The sequence below is a fragment of the Hippocampus guttulatus genome, chromosome 10 (assembly GCF_054856545.1).
Source record: "Hippocampus guttulatus isolate MCC_2025c chromosome 10, RoL_Hgut_1.0, whole genome shotgun sequence".
Classification (NCBI taxonomy): domain Eukaryota; kingdom Metazoa; phylum Chordata; class Actinopteri; order Syngnathiformes; family Syngnathidae; genus Hippocampus; species Hippocampus guttulatus.
In genome coordinates, this window is record NC_141270.1 from 18,690,001 (window position 1) to 18,710,044 (window position 20,044).

The 20,044-nt window shown below is 41.1% G+C and overlaps 2 protein-coding genes across 4 annotated transcripts in view; both read right to left on the reverse strand.

The window, feature by feature from the left end:
* The window catches only part of ttc27 (tetratricopeptide repeat domain 27), an 81,265-nt gene extending 81,029 nt beyond the window's left edge, over positions 1–236 (reverse strand). Inside the window, exon 1 of the mRNA XM_086122516.1 lies at positions 1–236. This exon is cut by the window's left edge and continues 1,754 nt beyond it. The gene's annotated coding sequence lies outside the window, so the exon portion shown is untranslated.
* A 144-nt stretch (positions 237–380) lies between these two features.
* birc6 (baculoviral IAP repeat containing 6) overlaps positions 381–20,044 on the reverse strand; it is a 96,457-nt gene continuing 76,793 nt past the window's right edge. For all 3 annotated transcript variants that reach the window (XM_086122514.1, XM_086122513.1, XM_086122512.1), the window contains exons 67-73: positions 19,759–19,869; positions 16,487–16,704; positions 13,456–13,617; positions 10,919–10,996; positions 9,794–9,982; positions 4,555–4,689; positions 381–1,598 (exon numbers count right to left, since the gene is read on the reverse strand). In XM_086122514.1, the coding sequence (XP_085978640.1) occupies positions 1,419–1,598; positions 4,555–4,689; positions 9,794–9,982; positions 10,919–10,996; positions 13,456–13,617; positions 16,487–16,704; positions 19,759–19,869 (1,073 nt within the window). In that variant the 3' untranslated portion in view covers positions 381–1,418. The remainder of the gene's footprint in view (positions 1,599–4,554; positions 4,690–9,793; positions 9,983–10,918; positions 10,997–13,455; positions 13,618–16,486; positions 16,705–19,758; positions 19,870–20,044) is intronic.

Here is a 20,044-nt window from a genome sequence, read left to right on the forward strand (position 1 = left end):
ATAGTAAATGACTAATTGCTATCCAGCTCAGTGTGCATGTACAAGTATGCTTCACCCTCACCTTTAAGATAATTCAGCATCTTACTCATGCTTTTTTTCTTTCATGGATATCAAAAAACGCTCAAAGCGCTCTCCACAGGCACCCTTCAAACCATTTACTGTACGAACACGTTACGACAGTGTTTTTCAGCATCAAGTACTGCTGCTGGAGCGCATTTACTCATTTTACGTTCAAGTCATGTGGATTTGAGCAATAGATTGACCTTTCCTGTCTCCTGTGACGCACAAAGCAGGAATTCTTCATCTTCAGTAATACGCCAAAGTCTTGCACATGGAAAATGGACAATAAAAAAAAAAAAAGCATTGGCACAATCGATGCATACTTTCAAGCATCATTTAATGTCCTAGCAAAAGGATTAAGCGGCTGTTCTAGGGAGTGATTAAAATAGAAAGTGCATCTTTTTGTTCACTGGAGTTCTAACATTAAAAAAAAAATTAAAATTGTTCCAAGCAATTCTATTTGTCAGATGGCGCAAAATCCACAATCATCATTGGGTAGGAACAGCAAAAGAAGCTCAGGAAAGGTACACTGTGTACTGGAGTATTTGGTGTTATGGAGTCACTCAAAGGCACATCACAGCTTTGTATCTCACAAGGATTGTTGCACACGCACAGAAGACACACTTACAACATGCACAAGCCTTCAAATGACACATGGACGTGATACGCAGTCTCATGATCCATAATGTTTTTCCAGCGTTTGGACGAGGGAGAAGATAACGTTTAAGGATGTCAGCTTTTATTGAAGTGGATATGATCCCAGAGATATCAAATGAAGCGACGTGTGACCAAAGGGGGCTTTTGTCTTTTGACTCCTTTTCCTCTGTAGTGTTTTCCTTATTTCATTCCTCTTCATTGCTGCAATTCTTTTAAATATGTTCCTTTAAGAATGACCCCTATATTCTCAATAACATCAGTTGTCATTCAAACAGTCCAAAAGATCGGAGAAGAAAAAAAAAATTAAATTTAGTAAACATTCATCTCTAAAGGTAGTTTCCCTTATATAATTTTTCTCTGCCATTATGTATTTATAAACAAGTTTAATAACATACCAATCAGTGGTTATTTCACAACTGGGGGCAAAAAAAAATCCAAAGCACAAAATGTTTACACGCTTTTTTTTTTAAAGTAAATAAAAGTCTTTGTTGACTGTTTTCATGACGGGCATAGCATAGTTCAGAGTTCTCATGGCGTTGTGGTTCCTCACATCCCCACGCGTTCCACTATTATACTACTAGATCTTTACATACAAATATGGACAAAATGGCGGCTTGTGCTCCAAAGCCTCAAGTCTTTTTTCTTTTTTTTTTCTCTCTTCAAAGTAACCATCCGCTCCGAGGCGCCGGCAAGGCAAAGACTCATAGCTGGCCCTCACCGCTGGCTTCGTCCTGACTACTGCCGGGCTTCTCCGAATCGTGACCGGGCAGCTCTCGGAGAATGAGGGCAGCGCTCTTCTCCGAGAACTCGTCGCCGTCTGCTTCCAGACCGTCGGGGCAGTGTAACTTCAGTAGTTCATCTCGGAGCTGAGCTGTGTGTCGCTGCATCCAAAAACAAACATGTCGGAAATCAATTTCAAGGGTTCTTGGAAATGCTGAACACTACTGCACTTGGGAGGAAAAGAACAACAAAATCAAATTTAAAAGTTACAGCACATTTTTAAAACAGCAATGATGAGGTATGACAACGCATGTATGCAACACGTGCGCACGCACGCACAAACGAAAAATAGCACTCAAAATGTTTGTACCGTATAAAAACAGAGTTACGTCATAATGAAATAGAATGTAAAGCATGAAACAGTTTGTGCATCTCGGTATCATGCTGCAATGCAATTCAGTGTGCTGCTCCTTCTGGTGTACTCGTCTTGGCCACCAAGAGTGAGTACTGTCTACATGTGTTGCTTCAAATATCAGCTGCTTTGAACTCATTCAATGCCAGACATGTGCGCTGATCACAACCCGAGAGGAAACAGACATTTAAGAACACTTTAGGGAGTGATTTTTCCAAGACCCACAGCTTATCGTGTTCAATCATTACATCAAATCTACCAAATGAAAGAATAGACTCTTCTGTTACCAGAGATAAAGTTGAATTCTACCCTATTCAATTCTCGAGTAATCAGCAGTAGAAAATAGATCGCCTTGCCCCAAAATCCGGAGAAAAACACCTTTTTGTGTCAACAATTAGATGAGGCAAAACAGTCAATTTGATACTATTATTTTTGCTTTGGTGACACATCTAACCTCGGAGCAGCGGTTGCTCACAATAAAATCAGCTCATTCAACAATTTGGATTGTTTTTGATTGCAATATAATCCATTTAGTGAAAGGCAAGCACTGTGAGTGGTGCCATCTTACCAGGACGACCCCATCAGCCTTCAGTGGATGTTCACGTGATGACCTTGTCATCCACATCATATTAAAAAGATCAAGTCATTTTTATTTATTTATTTAAACGCATGCAATTCTCTGTTTTATGATTCGGCAGAATGTGAGTAAATGAGAGCTTGATGCTTCTTTTTTGATGAAATGGTCACTATCTGCCAAACTGCTGCCATTTGTTTAGTGAGCGAAATGATTTACTGCCATCATATAACACTCATTTTCCCAAGATTGCGCTTGCAAGACAACTTAGAATTTGAAAAAACTCAAATGACGGCTTGTCCTGTATTTTCTGCTCAATAAAGCGCACCTAAAAGCATTCCATTTTCTCAAAAGCTGACAGTGCGCCTTTTAATCCGATGCACCTTCTATATCGATTAATTTTCTGACTTGTTGGACGCCGTATTTTAAATGTTCTGCAAAGCACTTTGTTACAGCTGCAGTGCCTGTGAAAGTGCTATACAGTATAAATAAAGCTGCAATATAGTGTATTCCCTTTAGTGTAGTTCCATCTAGTGGATGCACAACACAACCCCCGCCACTATTGTTGCTTCTATTCTAAGCGCCTTATAATGCAGTGCACCCTATACACTAGGGGTCCCCAACCGCCGGTCTGCGGACCGGGCATTTGGTACCAGGCCGCACAATAAGAACTTACATTAATTCCATTGTATTTATTTTGGAATGCGAAAGATATTTTATTTGGAAAATTACCCGATTCTCCGTTACATCCGTCTGTGTCACTCTTTACGCACGTCAAGCCACTCTTCTCCGTCACGTGACCGATTACTTCAAAACAATACGCAAGAGCTCGCAAAATGAGTAAAAAAAACCTGCTCGAGATCGCAAATGACGGCGGCCTTAAAAGTACGTTCGAGACAACAACTCTGCCAATGTTCTGGATTCAAGTTATGGCTGAATACTCTGAGATCGCCACAATAGCACGGTTGCTATTTCTGACATGCTACCTGTGAGAGGCGGGGGTTTTGTGCAGCAACGGCGACTAAAACATAATTACGAAGTAGACTCGACATAAAGCACACACTTCAGGTGTCATTGTCTCCTATTAGCCCGAGATGGGACCGCCCGGTTGCAGAAAATCAAGCTTGGGGCTCGCACTGATTCAGCATTGTGGTGAGTTGACATTTTCATGCACTTTGAATTTGCGTTATATCATATTTTGAAGGCATTAAACATTAGCATAGCGATCAGAGTGTTGCGGCCAGATTAGACGCTCCTCGTGTTTATTATTATCTCTCGAAAACACCACAGTGTTCATGCAGCTCTTGCCATATTATTTTGTAGTATTTATCCGCCACACCTTAAATGCTGGTCCGTGACAATATTGTCTGACATAAACCGGTCCGTGGGGGCAAAAAAGGTTGGGGACCCCTGCTATACAGTATATGGAAACGGAAAAATGCAACTTTAGAAAAAGTGCACGGTTCATGGGGATGAGTTGCATGTTGAAATTAATGTTTATTTGGGCTTCAGGATGTCAACCTCCTCCAAAGCGCCATATCGTGAGGAAAATACGCTATCTTGAGAACCTTAAAAGCCGGGTCACTTGGATCTCAAGGCACCGCTGCACAGGCTGTTTCAAACGGGGGTCCCCGGACTGTTTCATGACCAAACTAGAGACTCACTTTACTTGTATTGTAGATTAATTATTCCAATTGAAATTCTCTCTGACGTTGGGTTTATTTCAATTCAAACTTCATCCTGATTTATCCTGTTCAGAGTTATGGATGAGTTGGAGGCTGCAGGCAATCTCTGTCTTGTGGTGAGAGACGGACATCACTTTGGGCTGGTCAACAGTGAATAGCAAGGCGTGTTAAACCATTTAAAGCTCAAATATTGTCATTTATTCGCATCCCGACTAAGCACAAAGGTGAGTGGGATTTTTGGATTAGCATTAGTTAGGTTTTTGGGTAGTTTGTTATCATTATTACGCAATAACTCAACCTAAACTTTGAGGACGGGTCGCTGCCAAGTCCACATGAAAATTAAGACTGACATATGTTTTTGCGTCACAATGGAATCATGTGACGATGTTACAGACAACTGTCAATGTGTTTCGATAGGTCTGCGTTTCGAAATTCCTTTACAATACCTTTAGCGCTGCAGCATGATGGGACATTGTACGCCCAACCCTCTTGTCACTGCTGTACTGCTGAATGTCAGCGATCCATTCCTCACACTGAGACATGATCTCCGTTCGCTTCAGGTAAAAATGTTTGTGGACCACCTGCAAACACAAGAACGTGACACTGTGGGAAACAACACGCCAACAGGGTACGACGATCCAATCACAGACAACCATACAATACGATACGATACAAATGGTAAATGGCTTTTCTACCTTTGGTACTGAAAGCGCTTTACACCGTTTCCTCATTTACCTACAGATGAAGCAGCATCAGGAGCAAATGGGGTTTCAGTATCTGGCTCAAGGACACTTCGAGAAGGTTGCAATGGCCGGGGATAGAACCCCCAACCTCTGGCTTGGGAAACAACCATTTTACCACGGAGCCAGGCCGTCCCAATACAACAAAACTATACATCTTTATTGACATTCATGACATTATGTCACGCCATGGAAGATGAAGAGACATTTTCACAAGTATTCCCCGTGTGTGTGTGTGTGTGTGTGCACGTGCGCGTGTGCAGGGGTAGTAATTGTGTTGCTTGTTGTGCAACCCGCTATTGCTTGTTCTAATTAGAAAATTATTATTCAAATTGGGTGGGTAAAAAAAGCCACACATCAAAATGACATTAAATTACTTTTTAATAAATATTCAGTCACTCACGCACACAAAGATGTCAACAGTGTCCATATTTTTTCCTCTACTTTTAAAGTATGCTGACATGAGCACACACCACTATAGTATTAGTTGTTCTTATACAGTTTAACGACCAAATCATTACAAAGGCAAATTCCTGTCCTCCCTCCACTGTGCAGGAAATAAAATTGTTGCTAATGTGAGGACCACAGTTGGTGTTGGCGCTCTTTGTTGACTTTTTTGGATGTTGCCCGCGGGGGCCTTACTTTGCCCAGATGTGCAGTAAATATTCACGTTCATTCATGAGGTTGGTGAGTCAGGAAAAAAATGAGCACCAAACAACAAACCTCTGCTGCTCATCTGAGAACACGCTCTTATTTTAATGCGCACCCCTGTTAACACGATCAAATCTAAAACAATCGAATATGACTGAAATCCACTACCCAACTGTGGTCACTCAGTGTTTTACCATCATGCCTAGAGTTCCATTCAGTGAGGAATGAACTTAATTAAAATATATGAAGAACAAATTTTGTCAGTTGTAGGCATTTTGTAGTAGATTATTGACTAAATGTTTTTATTCATGTGTGGCCTGTGTGTCACGTGTAAAGTTGAGGCCAAGTGAATAGTTCCTGATTAGCTCAGCTTTAAATGTCCTTCGGACTCCACGTCATGTTGTCAACTGATTCCCTGGGCAATTCAGGTCATCTGTCTCCTTATCTTACTGTGTCTCTTCAGTAGATGAAATAACAGTGGTAAAAAACGCTCAGTTATGTTCAGAAACTTATATATATATATATATATACAGGTATTTGCCCGAGTCCCTTGATGGTGGTTAGATTTTATTGAAAGTAGTAACAGGGCAACAGCTGTCATACGACTGCTGGAGTAAGTTGAATATGTAGTCCGAGGCTAAACAAGAACAAAAGAATAAAGCACAGAGAGTGAAGACCGAGTGTGTCAAACAAAGCATGGACGGAATCTATTTTCTTCTATTTTCGACAAAGCTCAGAGACGGTTTATTACCAAGGGGACTTAAGTCATATTTTGACATCTTATCTTCAACACCGTACTCCAGAAATATCAATCATGTTCGCTTCATTGTCACTTTGGTTCGCTGGTTTTACACCCTTCTATCCTCCAGCTAGCTTGCTGGTGGCGGTGAGCAGAGAATGTGTGTCACCCTTGATCTGCTGCCCAACTGCTGCATTAGGTGTGGTCACTGCTGATTTGCTGCAAAAGCAGCAGCAGAGAGGGTTGGTGGACCACTTTAATCTCCATCTTCCTTCCACGTCCTTTTCCGCTCTATCCATCACAGTCACAACTTCCCAGCTCATCCTCGTTTCCCTCCACCCGCCGCCTGCGTTACATCCACTGAGGTGAGTGATGGTTTCCCTATCTTAGAATGAATGTTTCAAGGTCACTGATGTGTGGTAAAAAATGGCAAATTTGAGCAGCTGCCGAAGGCCAAGACAGGATTTGTGACAAAAACCTCAACGACAAGAACATGGCCGACATCATGAGCAGACATGGCAAACATATTGAGGTTAAAAAAAAGGATGTTTTCCCCGAGGCTCCGTGTAGTGGCGACAAACAACCACTTGACTTTTGGTATTTGGACATGGCCGTCAATCACAGTATGCAAAGACACACGATGCGAACACTACACTCCGACACACACACACACAGAGAAGCACACGAGCACACATGAAGGAAACGTGCAGTCGCAGATGAAGTCCACTGGCAGAGGAAGATCCCTGACGACCAGATAAACTCAGTGACCTTTAAGGTAATGCTGTCCACTCATTATTCCACAGGGCAACCACGAGGGGAAGACGAGCCAAGGGATGGATATGCGGAAGCTGTCTGTCGGTTGGCGGGTCAAGGACAGGAGTGAATCACATCACTGTTATCTAGTTATTATTCATTGTTTCACATATTCCAATCAGTAACACACTGAGGCAGCCAACCAACTCATTTTTTTTCACAAGCTGTCGCCTGAGTAGGCAGCCGTGCAAGTGCTCTTCAAGAGCCTTGCGTTTTTTGTTGTTTTTGTGTTTGTTTTGTCACTTTGTGTTTGTTGTTACGTCGTGTGGACGTGATGTGGACTGTTTTCAGCATTTTTGGCCATGACATTCGTCAAAGGAGAAGAATCTGTGCTTGGTGGTTGCACCTTCTCGGCGGCACGCTTGTACCAGCACTGATTTTGATTGGGAGGAATGTCGGCGCCATTTGACTATCGTTCCTGGACAGCTCCGGGGTGCTTGTGTCTTGCACCTAAAATAGGCAGCATTTTCACAGCCCCGCTTTGTTCAGCGAAAAGGTCGGTGCTGGTGGACAGTCTGCGGCTGGATGGATGCATGGCTTGAGGAGCCGACGATGAGAAGAAAGGAGCGTCAGCGCAGAGCGCCGATGCGTATGTGGAACTGGGAGTCACGGCTTGGAATTGAAGCGGATTTACATGGGACAGGAGAGCCAATCTCTTTTTCGTTAATGGATGTTACAGCTTCTTGTTGCTTTCAAGCTTAGCTTGTAGCAAACTTGTGCACATTTCAGCATGACGTCTTTGATCCACTGGTGAAAACGACACTTTGATTCGCTCCTCTTTCATCTATTACTGCTTCAAACAACAAAGTGAATGGAGGAAAAGTGGTTAAGATGGCCAGACTGTGTGTTTTATGTGTTGTGTTGTATTATTTTGTCATTTTATGTTAAGTGTTCTTTTGATGGCAGTGCGGGCACCCACAGCGGCTCCCCTTGTTGTCTGTTTAAGAGGGAGGAAATTTCATCTGCACATTTGACAATAAAGTTGTACTTGATACTTGATTTTGATTTCCTGACTGAAGCTTCTGGTAATGTACCAGCGAACGAACACTTACATACAATTAGCGGATACCATCAGGCTGATATGTCAACTTTCTTACACGGCATCGACGTTTAAAGCCTGAGGTTGACAAAACATCTCCAGCAATGAGAACCGAACCTCGGTACTAAACTGGCCACGGGGCTGAATGATTAAAAACTGGAATGTCGATAAGCTCCACCTTTTACGGTTCTGTTGATGAGGGAACGGGGGGTTCCCGGGCGACCCTGCCAAGCCCGATCCGGACGATCTCAACAAGGGTGGATGCAACGACACAGACATTACCGCAGACCCTGGATGCCTGCTCCATGAGTGCAGGCTTTTAACATCAGTCAAATAATACTATACTTGAAGGAAGATGCAATCCGCAGTGCCATTGTCCAGGAAAATCTGTTACAACTTATGATTTTAAATCAAATGGTCATAGCCGTGATGCTGACCCTGATATTGTTGAACTGAGCATTATGGAACTATGAGCCGGCACCCATACACACCCAGTTTACAAACACATTTCACACACTAAGGTCCAAGTGTATACTTATTCTTTCCCCCTCTGGCATCAATATTTTAGAACAGAACCGATTGTCCTTAATTCCACCTGACAAGCTGCTGCTGTGCAATTCACGCTTGTGCCGCATCCTCCACATCTCCCATTATCGCACTAGTTAGGCACTCCTTTCTCACACACAATTACTAAAAATAAAATGGCATCAACACCATCCCATTTTTAGTTTAATAAACAATATGGAATATTTTCACTCCAGTGATACCTGGAATATAATATGCTTCAGTGTATATTACCCCCCCCCCCCCCCCCCAACCACAGATTTTTGTGATTGGATACAACTTTATTGTCAAATGTGCTGTACAGCACAGATGAAATTTCTTCCCTCTCAAGACAACATAAAACAAGAGGAGCTGCTGCGGGTGTCCACGCCGCCATCAAAAGTTGTTATAACAACAAAATATGTTATACAATCAGGCCAAGATGAATCATTTCAAAAGTTTTTCCAGCTTTGAGGTGACCTATATACTGAACAACTTTACTGAAAAACTTGAACAACAACAAAAGAAAAAGACTGAACCATGGGATGAAATAAGAACCTATTTCTCAGCAAATCTTGTATGCCTGAATTAATTAAATGTTTGCAGCATTTGTTTATAAGAAATAAAGCTATGATCAATGTATATTGTTGTTGGTTGAGTTATTATCTTATGCAATTGAATAAGTAGACCATTTCAGAATTCGAAACTTGGGACTCTCTAAATGCATAATGGGACTCATACTTTTCTGATCAGCGAGTCCCTGGGACTCGCTGGGGTTACACTGTAAAATTATCACTGTTACTACATAAAATGTGTTAAAAAAATGGGAGTTGACCACGCCTGAATTGTAAAATAAGCATGCCGAGCTACAATGAGTGTTGATGAATGCAGATGAGCTCTCTAACAGCAGTGGCGTCTCAAACAACAACACTTGGATAGCCTGCTTCAGAAGTCTCAGGGGCTGCAGTATAGTTGTTTGTTTGGCAATTTGTCCATGTGTGCATAGAGATTTTCTGTCCCTGCAATTTCAAATGCCTTCACTGTCTTAAAGCTAAGGGCACCTGCTTGTTTTCCACACTCATGGCTTTGCTTCCGCTTGTAGAAGCAAGCAGCTGGCATTCGCAATGTTTACACAGTTGTTGAATCTTTTGTGATCCTACCTCTTTGAAGCATGGTGATGGGTTGCGCATCTGTTCCAGCATGGCCCATTTTACGGTGGCCTGGCGTATGTTGCCATCGTATTCCCGTGAGCTCTGGGTGCCGCTCGGAGTCCCCCGGGAGCGCTCGTACCCCGGCTCGTTGAAGTAGGGCTCAGCCACCAGGATGAGGGACTGCACTGACACTAGCACCTGCAGCACAATGGCAAATAACAGACAAATTGACTGATATGTTTTCTTTTTTATTATCTTCAGTTGGAAAACAGTCAGTACACTATTGTACAGGCAACCGAAGCCAGGCGGAAAAGCTGTTCGGTCAAGCCTATGCCAGGGACGCATTTTGTAGCATGTTGAGTGCCGAAACATCACTATCGTAGCTTGTGTGTGCCATTTTAAAATGCTGGTCCGGGCGCTACAGATTCCCTTTCTTTGACAATGCCATTGGGTCTTTGGTGTATTGCCATGTGCATCTAAGTGCAGTGCACCTAAAGTGACAGCGGCAAAACATAAACGTGATGTCATGGATAACTACAATTAAGTGTGGCTAGACTTTTGATTCTGTTCAGCCACATTTGGCGAAGAGGTTTACGACCTAGTGCCATCCCTGGTTAAGTATGAAATCCTCAGTTATGTATGACTAATCCAAGTGCTTATTTTATAAGTAAAACAGTGATGTTTTAAAATAATGCTTCAGAAAGATTCAGTCTTTTGAGCGGCTCCTGAAAGAACAGCAGCTTTTAAAGAGCCACGTCCTATCACTCCACCCGAAAACGCAAACACATCATACATTTACCCCAAAAGTTGATGATAAACGGGATTAATCACGGAGAAAACAGAGTTTACATCAACGCTGGCCATGCATCGCCATCATTTTGTGTGTTTTCAACCAGGCAATTGTTTTATTTATACAAACATAATGTCATGTTTTACTAAACGCCACAAACTGAAACAAATCATCAACTTTCAATAGGATCTAAAAAGTCAGCTTTCACAACACTAAGCCCATAAATACATTGCGCCTGGTAGTGTAATGACAGACTAGTGATAAAATCTCGTGACGCAAGACTGGGACAGCAGCACCGTGGATCTTTTCAAGCAGGTGACTGTCATGATGGATGTTCAACTCACCTGTAGAAAGCTTGAGGTTTGTGGGTTCCACTTCTCCTCTGGTCTCCCATGCCATGTGTTGAGGATACTTAAACATACCTGACAGAAACACAAATGGCAAAAATCAGGATAGACTTTTTGCAATTCATCTAATCAGCCCAGTATATACTGTAAAATTGAGAGAGGTTTACTGTGTCAATTGCTTGGAATACGATTGGTGGGTTGTACCACATGCTATTTTATTCATGCCAATACAACTAAATTATGCAGATAGTGTGGAACATTTCATTGTACAGCCCCCCCAAAAAGTGATGTGTGGCATATGAACTTCATTTATTCCAAAATATAGAGTCATGCGTTGTATACGTTATAAATTCTTGAGTTATACAGATTATACTAAACTGGCAAAGGAAAAGCGAAAATCCCTAAAGATGTTCAACCCTGATGTGCAAATGAAATTTTCTAAGGCATTCAATTTGTCGGTAAAAAATAATCAACGAAACAGCTTTTTTTAATTTTGCTGAGAATTGAAGGAACTTTGGAAAATTCAGGCTTGCAGATTTGTTTTTAATTTCAATGATCTGTTTTTATTTAGATTTGTGCTAAAATGCTGTAATTCAAGTTTGCATAAACCATACCTGAGCTTGCAATGAATTTGATAGATTTAATTTAGAAATGTGGCATATTTAATCTGGAAAATGTTTTGATTGATTTAAACATAATGCAAGGATCATGGTCAGGACAAAAGCTGTCCAAGAGAATTTGATCAAACCCTTCCGCAACAAGCTTCTTATGACATTCGCCCTCCACCGCCATTTAATCAACTGTCCCTCTCATCTGTGTACTAAATTGCTTCCTGCTTTGTCCAAGCTGTACCATTGATGTGGGATGCCCCGAGTATGTCTTATAGCAGCTGTCTAGATCTATTATGGAAATACATGGGGACTGTGAGCAGCTGCCTAATGAAGTGTAACAGATGGTGAACTGAAGCACCTTGGACCTTCCTAAATGGAAAGGCGAAGCAGCCAGGGCTACTGAGAAGGATGTGGATGTCCGATTCCAAATGTCAAGTTAAAAAAAAAAAAAAACAACCCCCCCCCCAGCATGTAAGAAGCGGAGGAGTAAGATCCTTACATATATTTACTATACATATTCAAGCAGGTTAATTATGTCATCCTTTTTACGAGTCTTCAGCCTCAACCAGAGAGCCAGTCAAGAAACATTGCGTCAGTGGAACGCAATAAATGTCGGTCCTGGCTGCTCAGTACAATACGGTACGTGTCAAGTAAAAATATGTTGTCAGCATTAATAAAAGAAGATTGAGGACATTTTTTGTGAGGTTGAAAAAAACAAATTTATATCAGTTAACTTATTTATTCTCTTTATGACAATGTTGAAAGGCAAAATTTGAGGAACAGAGTTGGCGCCATTATTATGATTATTATTATTCAAAATAGTTCTTAGAGCAATGTTCACTCTAACTACGCGCGTGGGCGATTGCGCACTTCTCTAACCCTGTCAGCGCACACGATGACGCTGGCGTACACTACGCACACTGGACATTTCTATACTCAGTCCTTCATTTCCACCCCACTTTAATCCACAAACAGGACGCCACACGAATCCCACTTTCATTAAAGTTTCAGTAGTGCGACGCAGGGTGCGCACTCAGTTGTTCTACAATAGTTTGACATTGACACACAGTCACTAACACTCAACACAGATGAGAGGCTGCAGGCGATGCACAGACAGCTCCATTCAGGAAGCCAAAACATGGGCATAGTTTACAAGCCCCTTCAATGAGGCGCTATATCTTTTATTAAATTACGTTTGCCAATATTTATGAGTAGACAATGTGGGACCATCGTTATACACATTAATTATGCTGAAAATAAAGTGTGTGCTAAAATAAAAGTAACCAACTCTTGGCTATTTCATACGTGTCAAAGTTCTCGATTCAGCGGTATGTTCAATTTTGATGAGAAGGATAAAGTATCCATTTCAAAGCAGAATTGGCTTACACAGCTGCACATCTACGGTAAACATCGTTAGCTAATTTCATGTGGCCTTCCACTGTTTCCATCGCAGGTAGTCAAAAGCCATCGGTACACTTTCAGATGCTTTATTTAATAAACTGTAACAAGAGGAACATGTAACAAGTACATCCAAACGCAGCCTGTCAGAGCTCCTGCGAAGCCACAACTGATACTGAGTCACTGAATTCCTAATCAGCCAACTCTATAATCATACATACATTTAAACTCACAGATACTACAGTATAGTATGGACGGACAAATAAATAAATAAACCTCACATGAATATTTTGTATTGTATGTATAAAGCTTTAAAATACATATAAATGAGAAAATAAACATATGGTCACCACTCGGCTAATTTTAGTCTATTGAGGGTGCTGTGTTCGACTGCACATTTTAATTTATATCATAATATAAACAGTTACCATGAAGGGGTTCAATTATACTTTGATATTGCCCAGTCCTATGGCATTTAACTGTACCTCCAAAATGCCCAAACAGTGTCAAAATGTTTCCACTCACTTTGCCATCATTGTAGAGATTAGGGTTAAAGCGCACACTGTGTCCACCGGTTGTCTCCAGGTTCACCAAAGGAGGTGAATTGGGATAATCTTGAGGAAAGTACACATCAAATTCGAAGCAACCATTGGCATATGGGGTGTCTGCTGGGCCAGTGATGAGAACCTGCAAATTAAATCAACAGTGGAAAAAAGAATTAAGTGCAAAAAAGTACACACCATTCTGTTATGTCGTTCATCTTTGTGCTCTGCTATATTGCGGGTTTTTAGTGATGTTTAAGGTTATTATAAATCATCCTTGTAAGGCATCTTAACTCTGGAAGATAAATGTTGATTTGAAACATTTAGAGATTTCACTGTGAAAGAAATTCAAATTTAATACCATTAACACACACACAAAAATCCAGAAAACTGGCATGATGAAGCACCAGTATCGATCCTGTTCAAATGTGAAAGGCACCCATCCTTATTTTTTTTAAGTCATTGTAGCACTGATGTCATCATGCATCTGAATACAGTGATTAACACATTTTTAATATGTGTTGTTTTTCCATCAGAGATGCACGTTAACTTCTCTAGATTATTTTTTCCCCCTGCTGATTTAAAAACAGTAATATCATATGTAATCTACTTCTTCCTTTCATAACTTTGCTGCTGTGAATTGGGAATTTCTCCATTGCGAGACTAATAAAGGTTTTCTTATTTAGTAATATATTTAGTAATATTTATGAATTAAGGGTTATGGATTCAGCAACATGTTTATTTTTTTCCTGCAACATCATCGCTATGAATGACAATGCATGGCAAAATCCATATTGTGCAAGTCTTATAGGTAAAACTTGGAAAACCAAAAAGAAAATATTTGAAAACTCCGATGTGCTTGAAAAAAGTAAAGGTCAAAAACAGATTTAGGGATGCATAAAGTCATCTCGGATTAAAATCTGCTGTTGCCCAGTCTTATCTGAAAGTGTGATTCCATCTCAGATGTGTGCAGGTAGTATAAGCTGCTTTGGGAAGGCTTTTCTGAAAGTGACATGCCTATAAACCGGGGCTTGACTGTTCAATTCATCAGTTTGCTGACTATCACATTTGACGTTTGGGCAGCTGTGGAAAAGTGATGAAGACCACCGCAGTGGTGGACACTACAAGTTGGCCTCAGCTCCAGTGTGAGCTTCACTATTGTGATGAGTAAAATGCAAAAGATACATCTTCAAATCCTACTTTATGGTTTCTCACTTTTTGCAGGGGAGCGGGGAGGTGTTCCAGAACCAATTAACTCCAAAAAATGAGAGATTACTGTATTTTGATTTGTTTTGAAGATTACTTATTCATTTTCATGGCAACATTTGAGTTTGGGGGGAAAAGGCCTATGAAAAAGAAATTTATTTAATTTATTATTTTAAAAATGTCTGTTATACCCTACTTTTGGAAAATCAACATTAATGGTATGACCAAAAGGTTCCGGGTACACAAGCCAAAAAAGGTTGTCAGTGTGCAGGACATAAATCTGTTTTGTGTTGAGAGTTAAGCCATTAAAAGCAACCTTTCTTTTCTTCACCTGCTGCTCAGTTGATATCTCACTGCACTTTTCATCATCAGTATCGTCTGATTTGGGAACGTTCACAGGCTCTCTTTCACCCCAGCACGCATTGCTCTATTCTCATTTTGTTAAAAATGAGAAATAGAGAATGTGCAAAGTCCTTGTTCTAATGAGCAAAATGCTTGTTGTCATTCCGGTCTGCGGTGCGTATATGTGGTACGCGTGTATGGTGATCCGATGTGTAGCGATCGGCTCACCATACTCGTGTTCGCACCTGCACGTGACCTATGCGGAAAAAGCAGCCACCTGTGACATCAGGTGTGTTTGGAGAGGCAGAGCGCGCTCTCCTCTTATTATATCCGAACACATTCTGCGTGATAACCAAGTGATAGCTTATGCTTGAACTGTTTCCATCTGTAATGACGCACTGGCGCCCCGTCCCGTGTCCTCAGTTGGGAGCATCCAGAGCACGCTGCTCTAGATACACTCTGAAAAATCAAATGACACATTTGGGGAAATAAAAAAGGATTTCCATACAGTTGGAGTGGAGCAGAACGTGCTCGAAGATTATTTCCGAACGCACCCAGAGAGAAGGAGACGGCACTCTGTCACTGCAACAGGAGAGAGTGTAGGATGAAGCTGGCTACAGCACTGTAAAAACACACTGCGACTTTCAACCACGTCTTAAACTGAGTGAGCATGAAAACATGAACTCGCTCTGTGTGACTGGATGAAAGTTTTACTGACAGACACTGAAAAATTGCCTGATTTACGAGCATTTTGTTCACAGTCTTGAACCCCGCTTAACAAAGAAGGATTCACTCAAGAAGAACTTGGGGGGTAGTTTCTAGGACGCAAACTAAATTTCTTCCATGAAAATGATTAAAATAATGTGGTAAAAGAGCTTTTATACATTGTTAGACAACAAGATCTCTTTAAAATATATGAGGAGCTGTTCATGCATTAGGTGTATTCTGATGTTGAACATTCAGGTTTAACAATTCGATGCTTCTGCACTTAAATCTGCTGTGGAAGTCTCTGAAGACAATAAAGACACTGGTTGGAATAAATGCAATGGCTTCAGGGGGGAGTCACAGGGGTATACTGACGCGTCAAAGGTCAGGCAACTTTTTGCTGATGTTGCTGTGTAGACAACTCATAAGCCCCGAGAGGCAAGTGGGAGGAAAAGCAATTCTGGTGATTTATTTTCTCAACTTCCAACTTTCGTCATCTTAACATCTATGACTTCAAAGTGGAAAAAATATGTTTTTTTTACAGGATAAACTTTCAACCTACTTTATTTTATATTGTGAAACAACTGATTGTGATAAGCAGATAGATTAAGCATGTTCATAAACACATTTATAATTGATCTGATCCTAAGATTTCACTCAGATTTTACTTGATCCAATAGTGTGATATGTGGAAAACATGCACATAATTAAGAATATATACGTACATAACTTGGTTGAATATATCATATTGCCAGGTTTACCTTCATGATGTCCAGTCTCTCCTCATCACAGCGTACAAAGACACTTGATGAAGATGACAGAGGCAGAGAGGTGGAAAGGGTGACAGCCTCTTGGGCAAGACGACGGGATCTGGCTGCACTGTTTGTATCGTTGGCATTCTTCACCTGAGACATGTAATGGTAGTTGACCTTGAACATCAGCTTCCCATCCTCATCCTCTGATACCATTTCAAAAGTATCTGAATAGAGAGAAAAGTGTGTTCAAGTTGTGTCTTATTACAGGAAAAAGCTCCTAACCACGAATTATTCATTCATTCTCCGATCCGCTTTATCCTCACAAGGGTCGCGGGGGGGGACGGCCTGAAGCCTATCCCAGCCGTGTTCAGGCAGTCAGTGGGGGACACCCCGAAGCGGTTGCCAGCCAAGCGCAGAGCACACAGAGACGAACAACCATCCGGACTCACACCCACAACGAGGAACAATTTAGAGTGTTCCATGAACCTGCCATGCATGTTTTTGGAATGTAGGAGGAAACCGGAGTACCTAGAGAAAACCCACGCAGGCCCGGGAGAACATGCAAACTCCACACAGGAAGGCCGCAGCCGGGATCGAACCCACAACCTCTGCACTGTGAGGTCTACGCACTAACTACCTGCCGACCGGGCCGCCCAACCAGGAATTAATTATAGCATAAATTGTCTCCAATTAAGTGGACTGTGAAAGGAATCAAAGTATTTATGCCAAAGTAAAAGAATGACAAGCTACTCAATGCTTTTAGCATCTGTTTGAAATGAAAGAAAATAGTAAATGCAAGCATGTACATTGTACTATGCCTAAAAACAGTCATTTCGAATCATATTTAAGTTGAGTTTCCAAGGATACAAAGTTGCAAGGACTATTTTGTTTTGCATTTTTGTTTGTTTTGTTGTCGAACAAGCACACAATTCCACATGGCATGGAACAAAATAAAATCTCCAAGATCTCAAATTAGCACAATAAGTCCCAAGACTTGTGAAAATAACATAAGATAAAATAAATGTGATAACGGCATAGGTGTAATGCTTGTTCAAGGCAAAGATGCAAGGCAACAAAAATGTGGATGTGGCAGAATGAAAATGCAAGAGGCTTGAATTTCACATGATATTTACAAGTTCATTTTGTACCCGACAATAAGATTGCTCAAAAATGAAGTGTTCAATGTATAGGGATGAATTGGCATGATACTATGATGAGCGATTGGAGTTCCGGTAGTTGAATTTTAGTAGTTGAATAAATACTCAGTTTTGAAATCAAGGAATAATCTTTTTTTTATTCATCAGTGATTAATCAGTAATCAAGTAATCGTGAATATTTTTCCATAATCATCCAGCCCTAATTCTAGGGACTCTCTTCCCTCTCCCGTTGTACATGCTCTTGATCTTCTTCTTTACATATGCAGCGGCATATCAGCGTGTGGTGAAATCTACAAACGCATGCAGCGATTTCCACTTGCGTGCGTGGGATTGTTTGCCCTGCCTCAGGCTCACAGGCTCGAATTGTCAACCTGCATTTAAGTTTCATTATATTCATACCACCTGTCGGCCTTAGCTTGTGATATCAAAAGATCTTGTGTTGTGCCAATGTCAACTATAGATGAAAAAGCTCAACACTTTTTCTTTTGTTGGACGGTGTTTACTTCTGAGGCTTTTGGTGCTTGACTTGGCAAAAAAGTAAAAACATGAGAATTCTCCCCGTTGAGCAAGAAAGTAAAATAGGCACAGCCAAGTTGAGCTGCTTAAATTCTTCAACCACAAACAAATGCCAGCATACATTTGTCAGGAGTCACTTATAAATTACTCGAGATGGAGGTTGAAAAAAATCAATTCAATATTGTAATGAAGCCTAAAATTATAGGTTAATTGTTAGAGGAATCTATGAGCAAAATTGTATCATGTTTAAAGTTTCATTTAATTTGGGCACGTCTAAACGTTTGGGTGCCAGAAACTTGAACACTCTAAATTGCTCCTAGGTGTGAATTTGAGTGTGGATGGTTGTTTGGTGCCCTACGATTGGCTGGCAACCAGTTCAGGATGTACCCCGCTTCTCGCCCAATGTTATATGGGCCCAAATGTGTTCTTTTATTTCTGAGTTATAACACAACGCAGGATGATCATATTAGAGAGAATGGCATATGTTTACAGTTCCATATTTTCACGACCATAAGACGCACATAAAAGTCTCAAATTTTCTCCAAAATGGATGGGGCGCCTAATAATATGCAACGAGTTCCAAAATCTGTGAATGCTGTTGTGTGACTTCAATGATGGGTCCGCTTGACAGAGTGATGTTGAGCCGACACCTTGCTTGTACAGAGGAAAGGCGGACGTAACTGAGGACTGCATGCAGACATTAAAGTGGGAAGGGTGGGCGTGAAAGAGGACACTAAAAGCATGCCCCAAGTAGGTCCTAGCTTACCCACTTGGGGTACGGCGAGTAATGAGGGACACTTAACATACTATATAAATACCTTGCATTTTGAAATACAAGAAAAAGCCTACATGGATGTGGTGCTGTTCACTTTCGATATTCTCGGTGAACAACACTGTTGAGAAGAAGGCGACCAGCACGGTACCGATACGCACAACGGGGCACGTGAAGCCAGTTTTTACTCTTGCACTTGATTGCCATAGGAATGGACAGAAAGTGAAGTTGCGAGCGGCGTGGGAGTGATGGAGAACACAGCTTTCCTTCGACTGAGAGGCAGTGTTGGGTGAGTTACGCCAACATTTGTGAACGGACTGTGCATGCTCGGGTTCACGTGTCTGCTTGTAATGTTGTTGGAGTTTAGGCAAAAGGTATCATTTCTGAGGAGCCGAGATTGACGTTAACAATGATGCAAGGGAACCTGGCAGGCTTGGTTGTGAACTTGCTCAGCTGTTCATTTCGGATACAGAAGATTAGGACTTTGATGGATATAATAATGAGGATTGATCAAAAAAAAAATTGTTAAAAATGTACAATACAAACTCAGCTTTGCGAGACTAATAAAGGTTTAAATATCTTATCTTAGCTCCCACTGCCTTTTTAAAAACACACGCGAGCATGCATAATGCTGTCGTATTGTTTAAGCTTGCGTACGTTTTACCATGCCGGTGCGCAATAGTACAATATGTCTTGTGTATGTGTTAAATACAGAAATAACAGACACAACACCTTTTAATACGGTGCACTGTATGGTCGTGAAAATACGGTAAATAAACAGAAACAAATAAAAAAACAACTGCTTGCAAATAAACATGAAAAAATGGTCTCACCAAACTGCAGCTTCTTCATGGCAGCAACGTATTTTTCTTCAAGAGAACGCAGGATAGAAAGGGGCTTGGGTCTGCTTGATACCTTTCTTGAAGTCTCAACCAATTTCCTCTCTGTTAAACAAGATGTATTGCGAGCAGAGATGAACAGGTTGGAGTGTAATACAATTGTGTGCCCAACTGCGGCCATGGAAACTACGTCATGTCATAGCCTCGCTGGACTTATAAGGTTATTTTTCTGGACAGAATGACTACTTAAATATCTGTATGAAAATAAAAAGATCAAGTT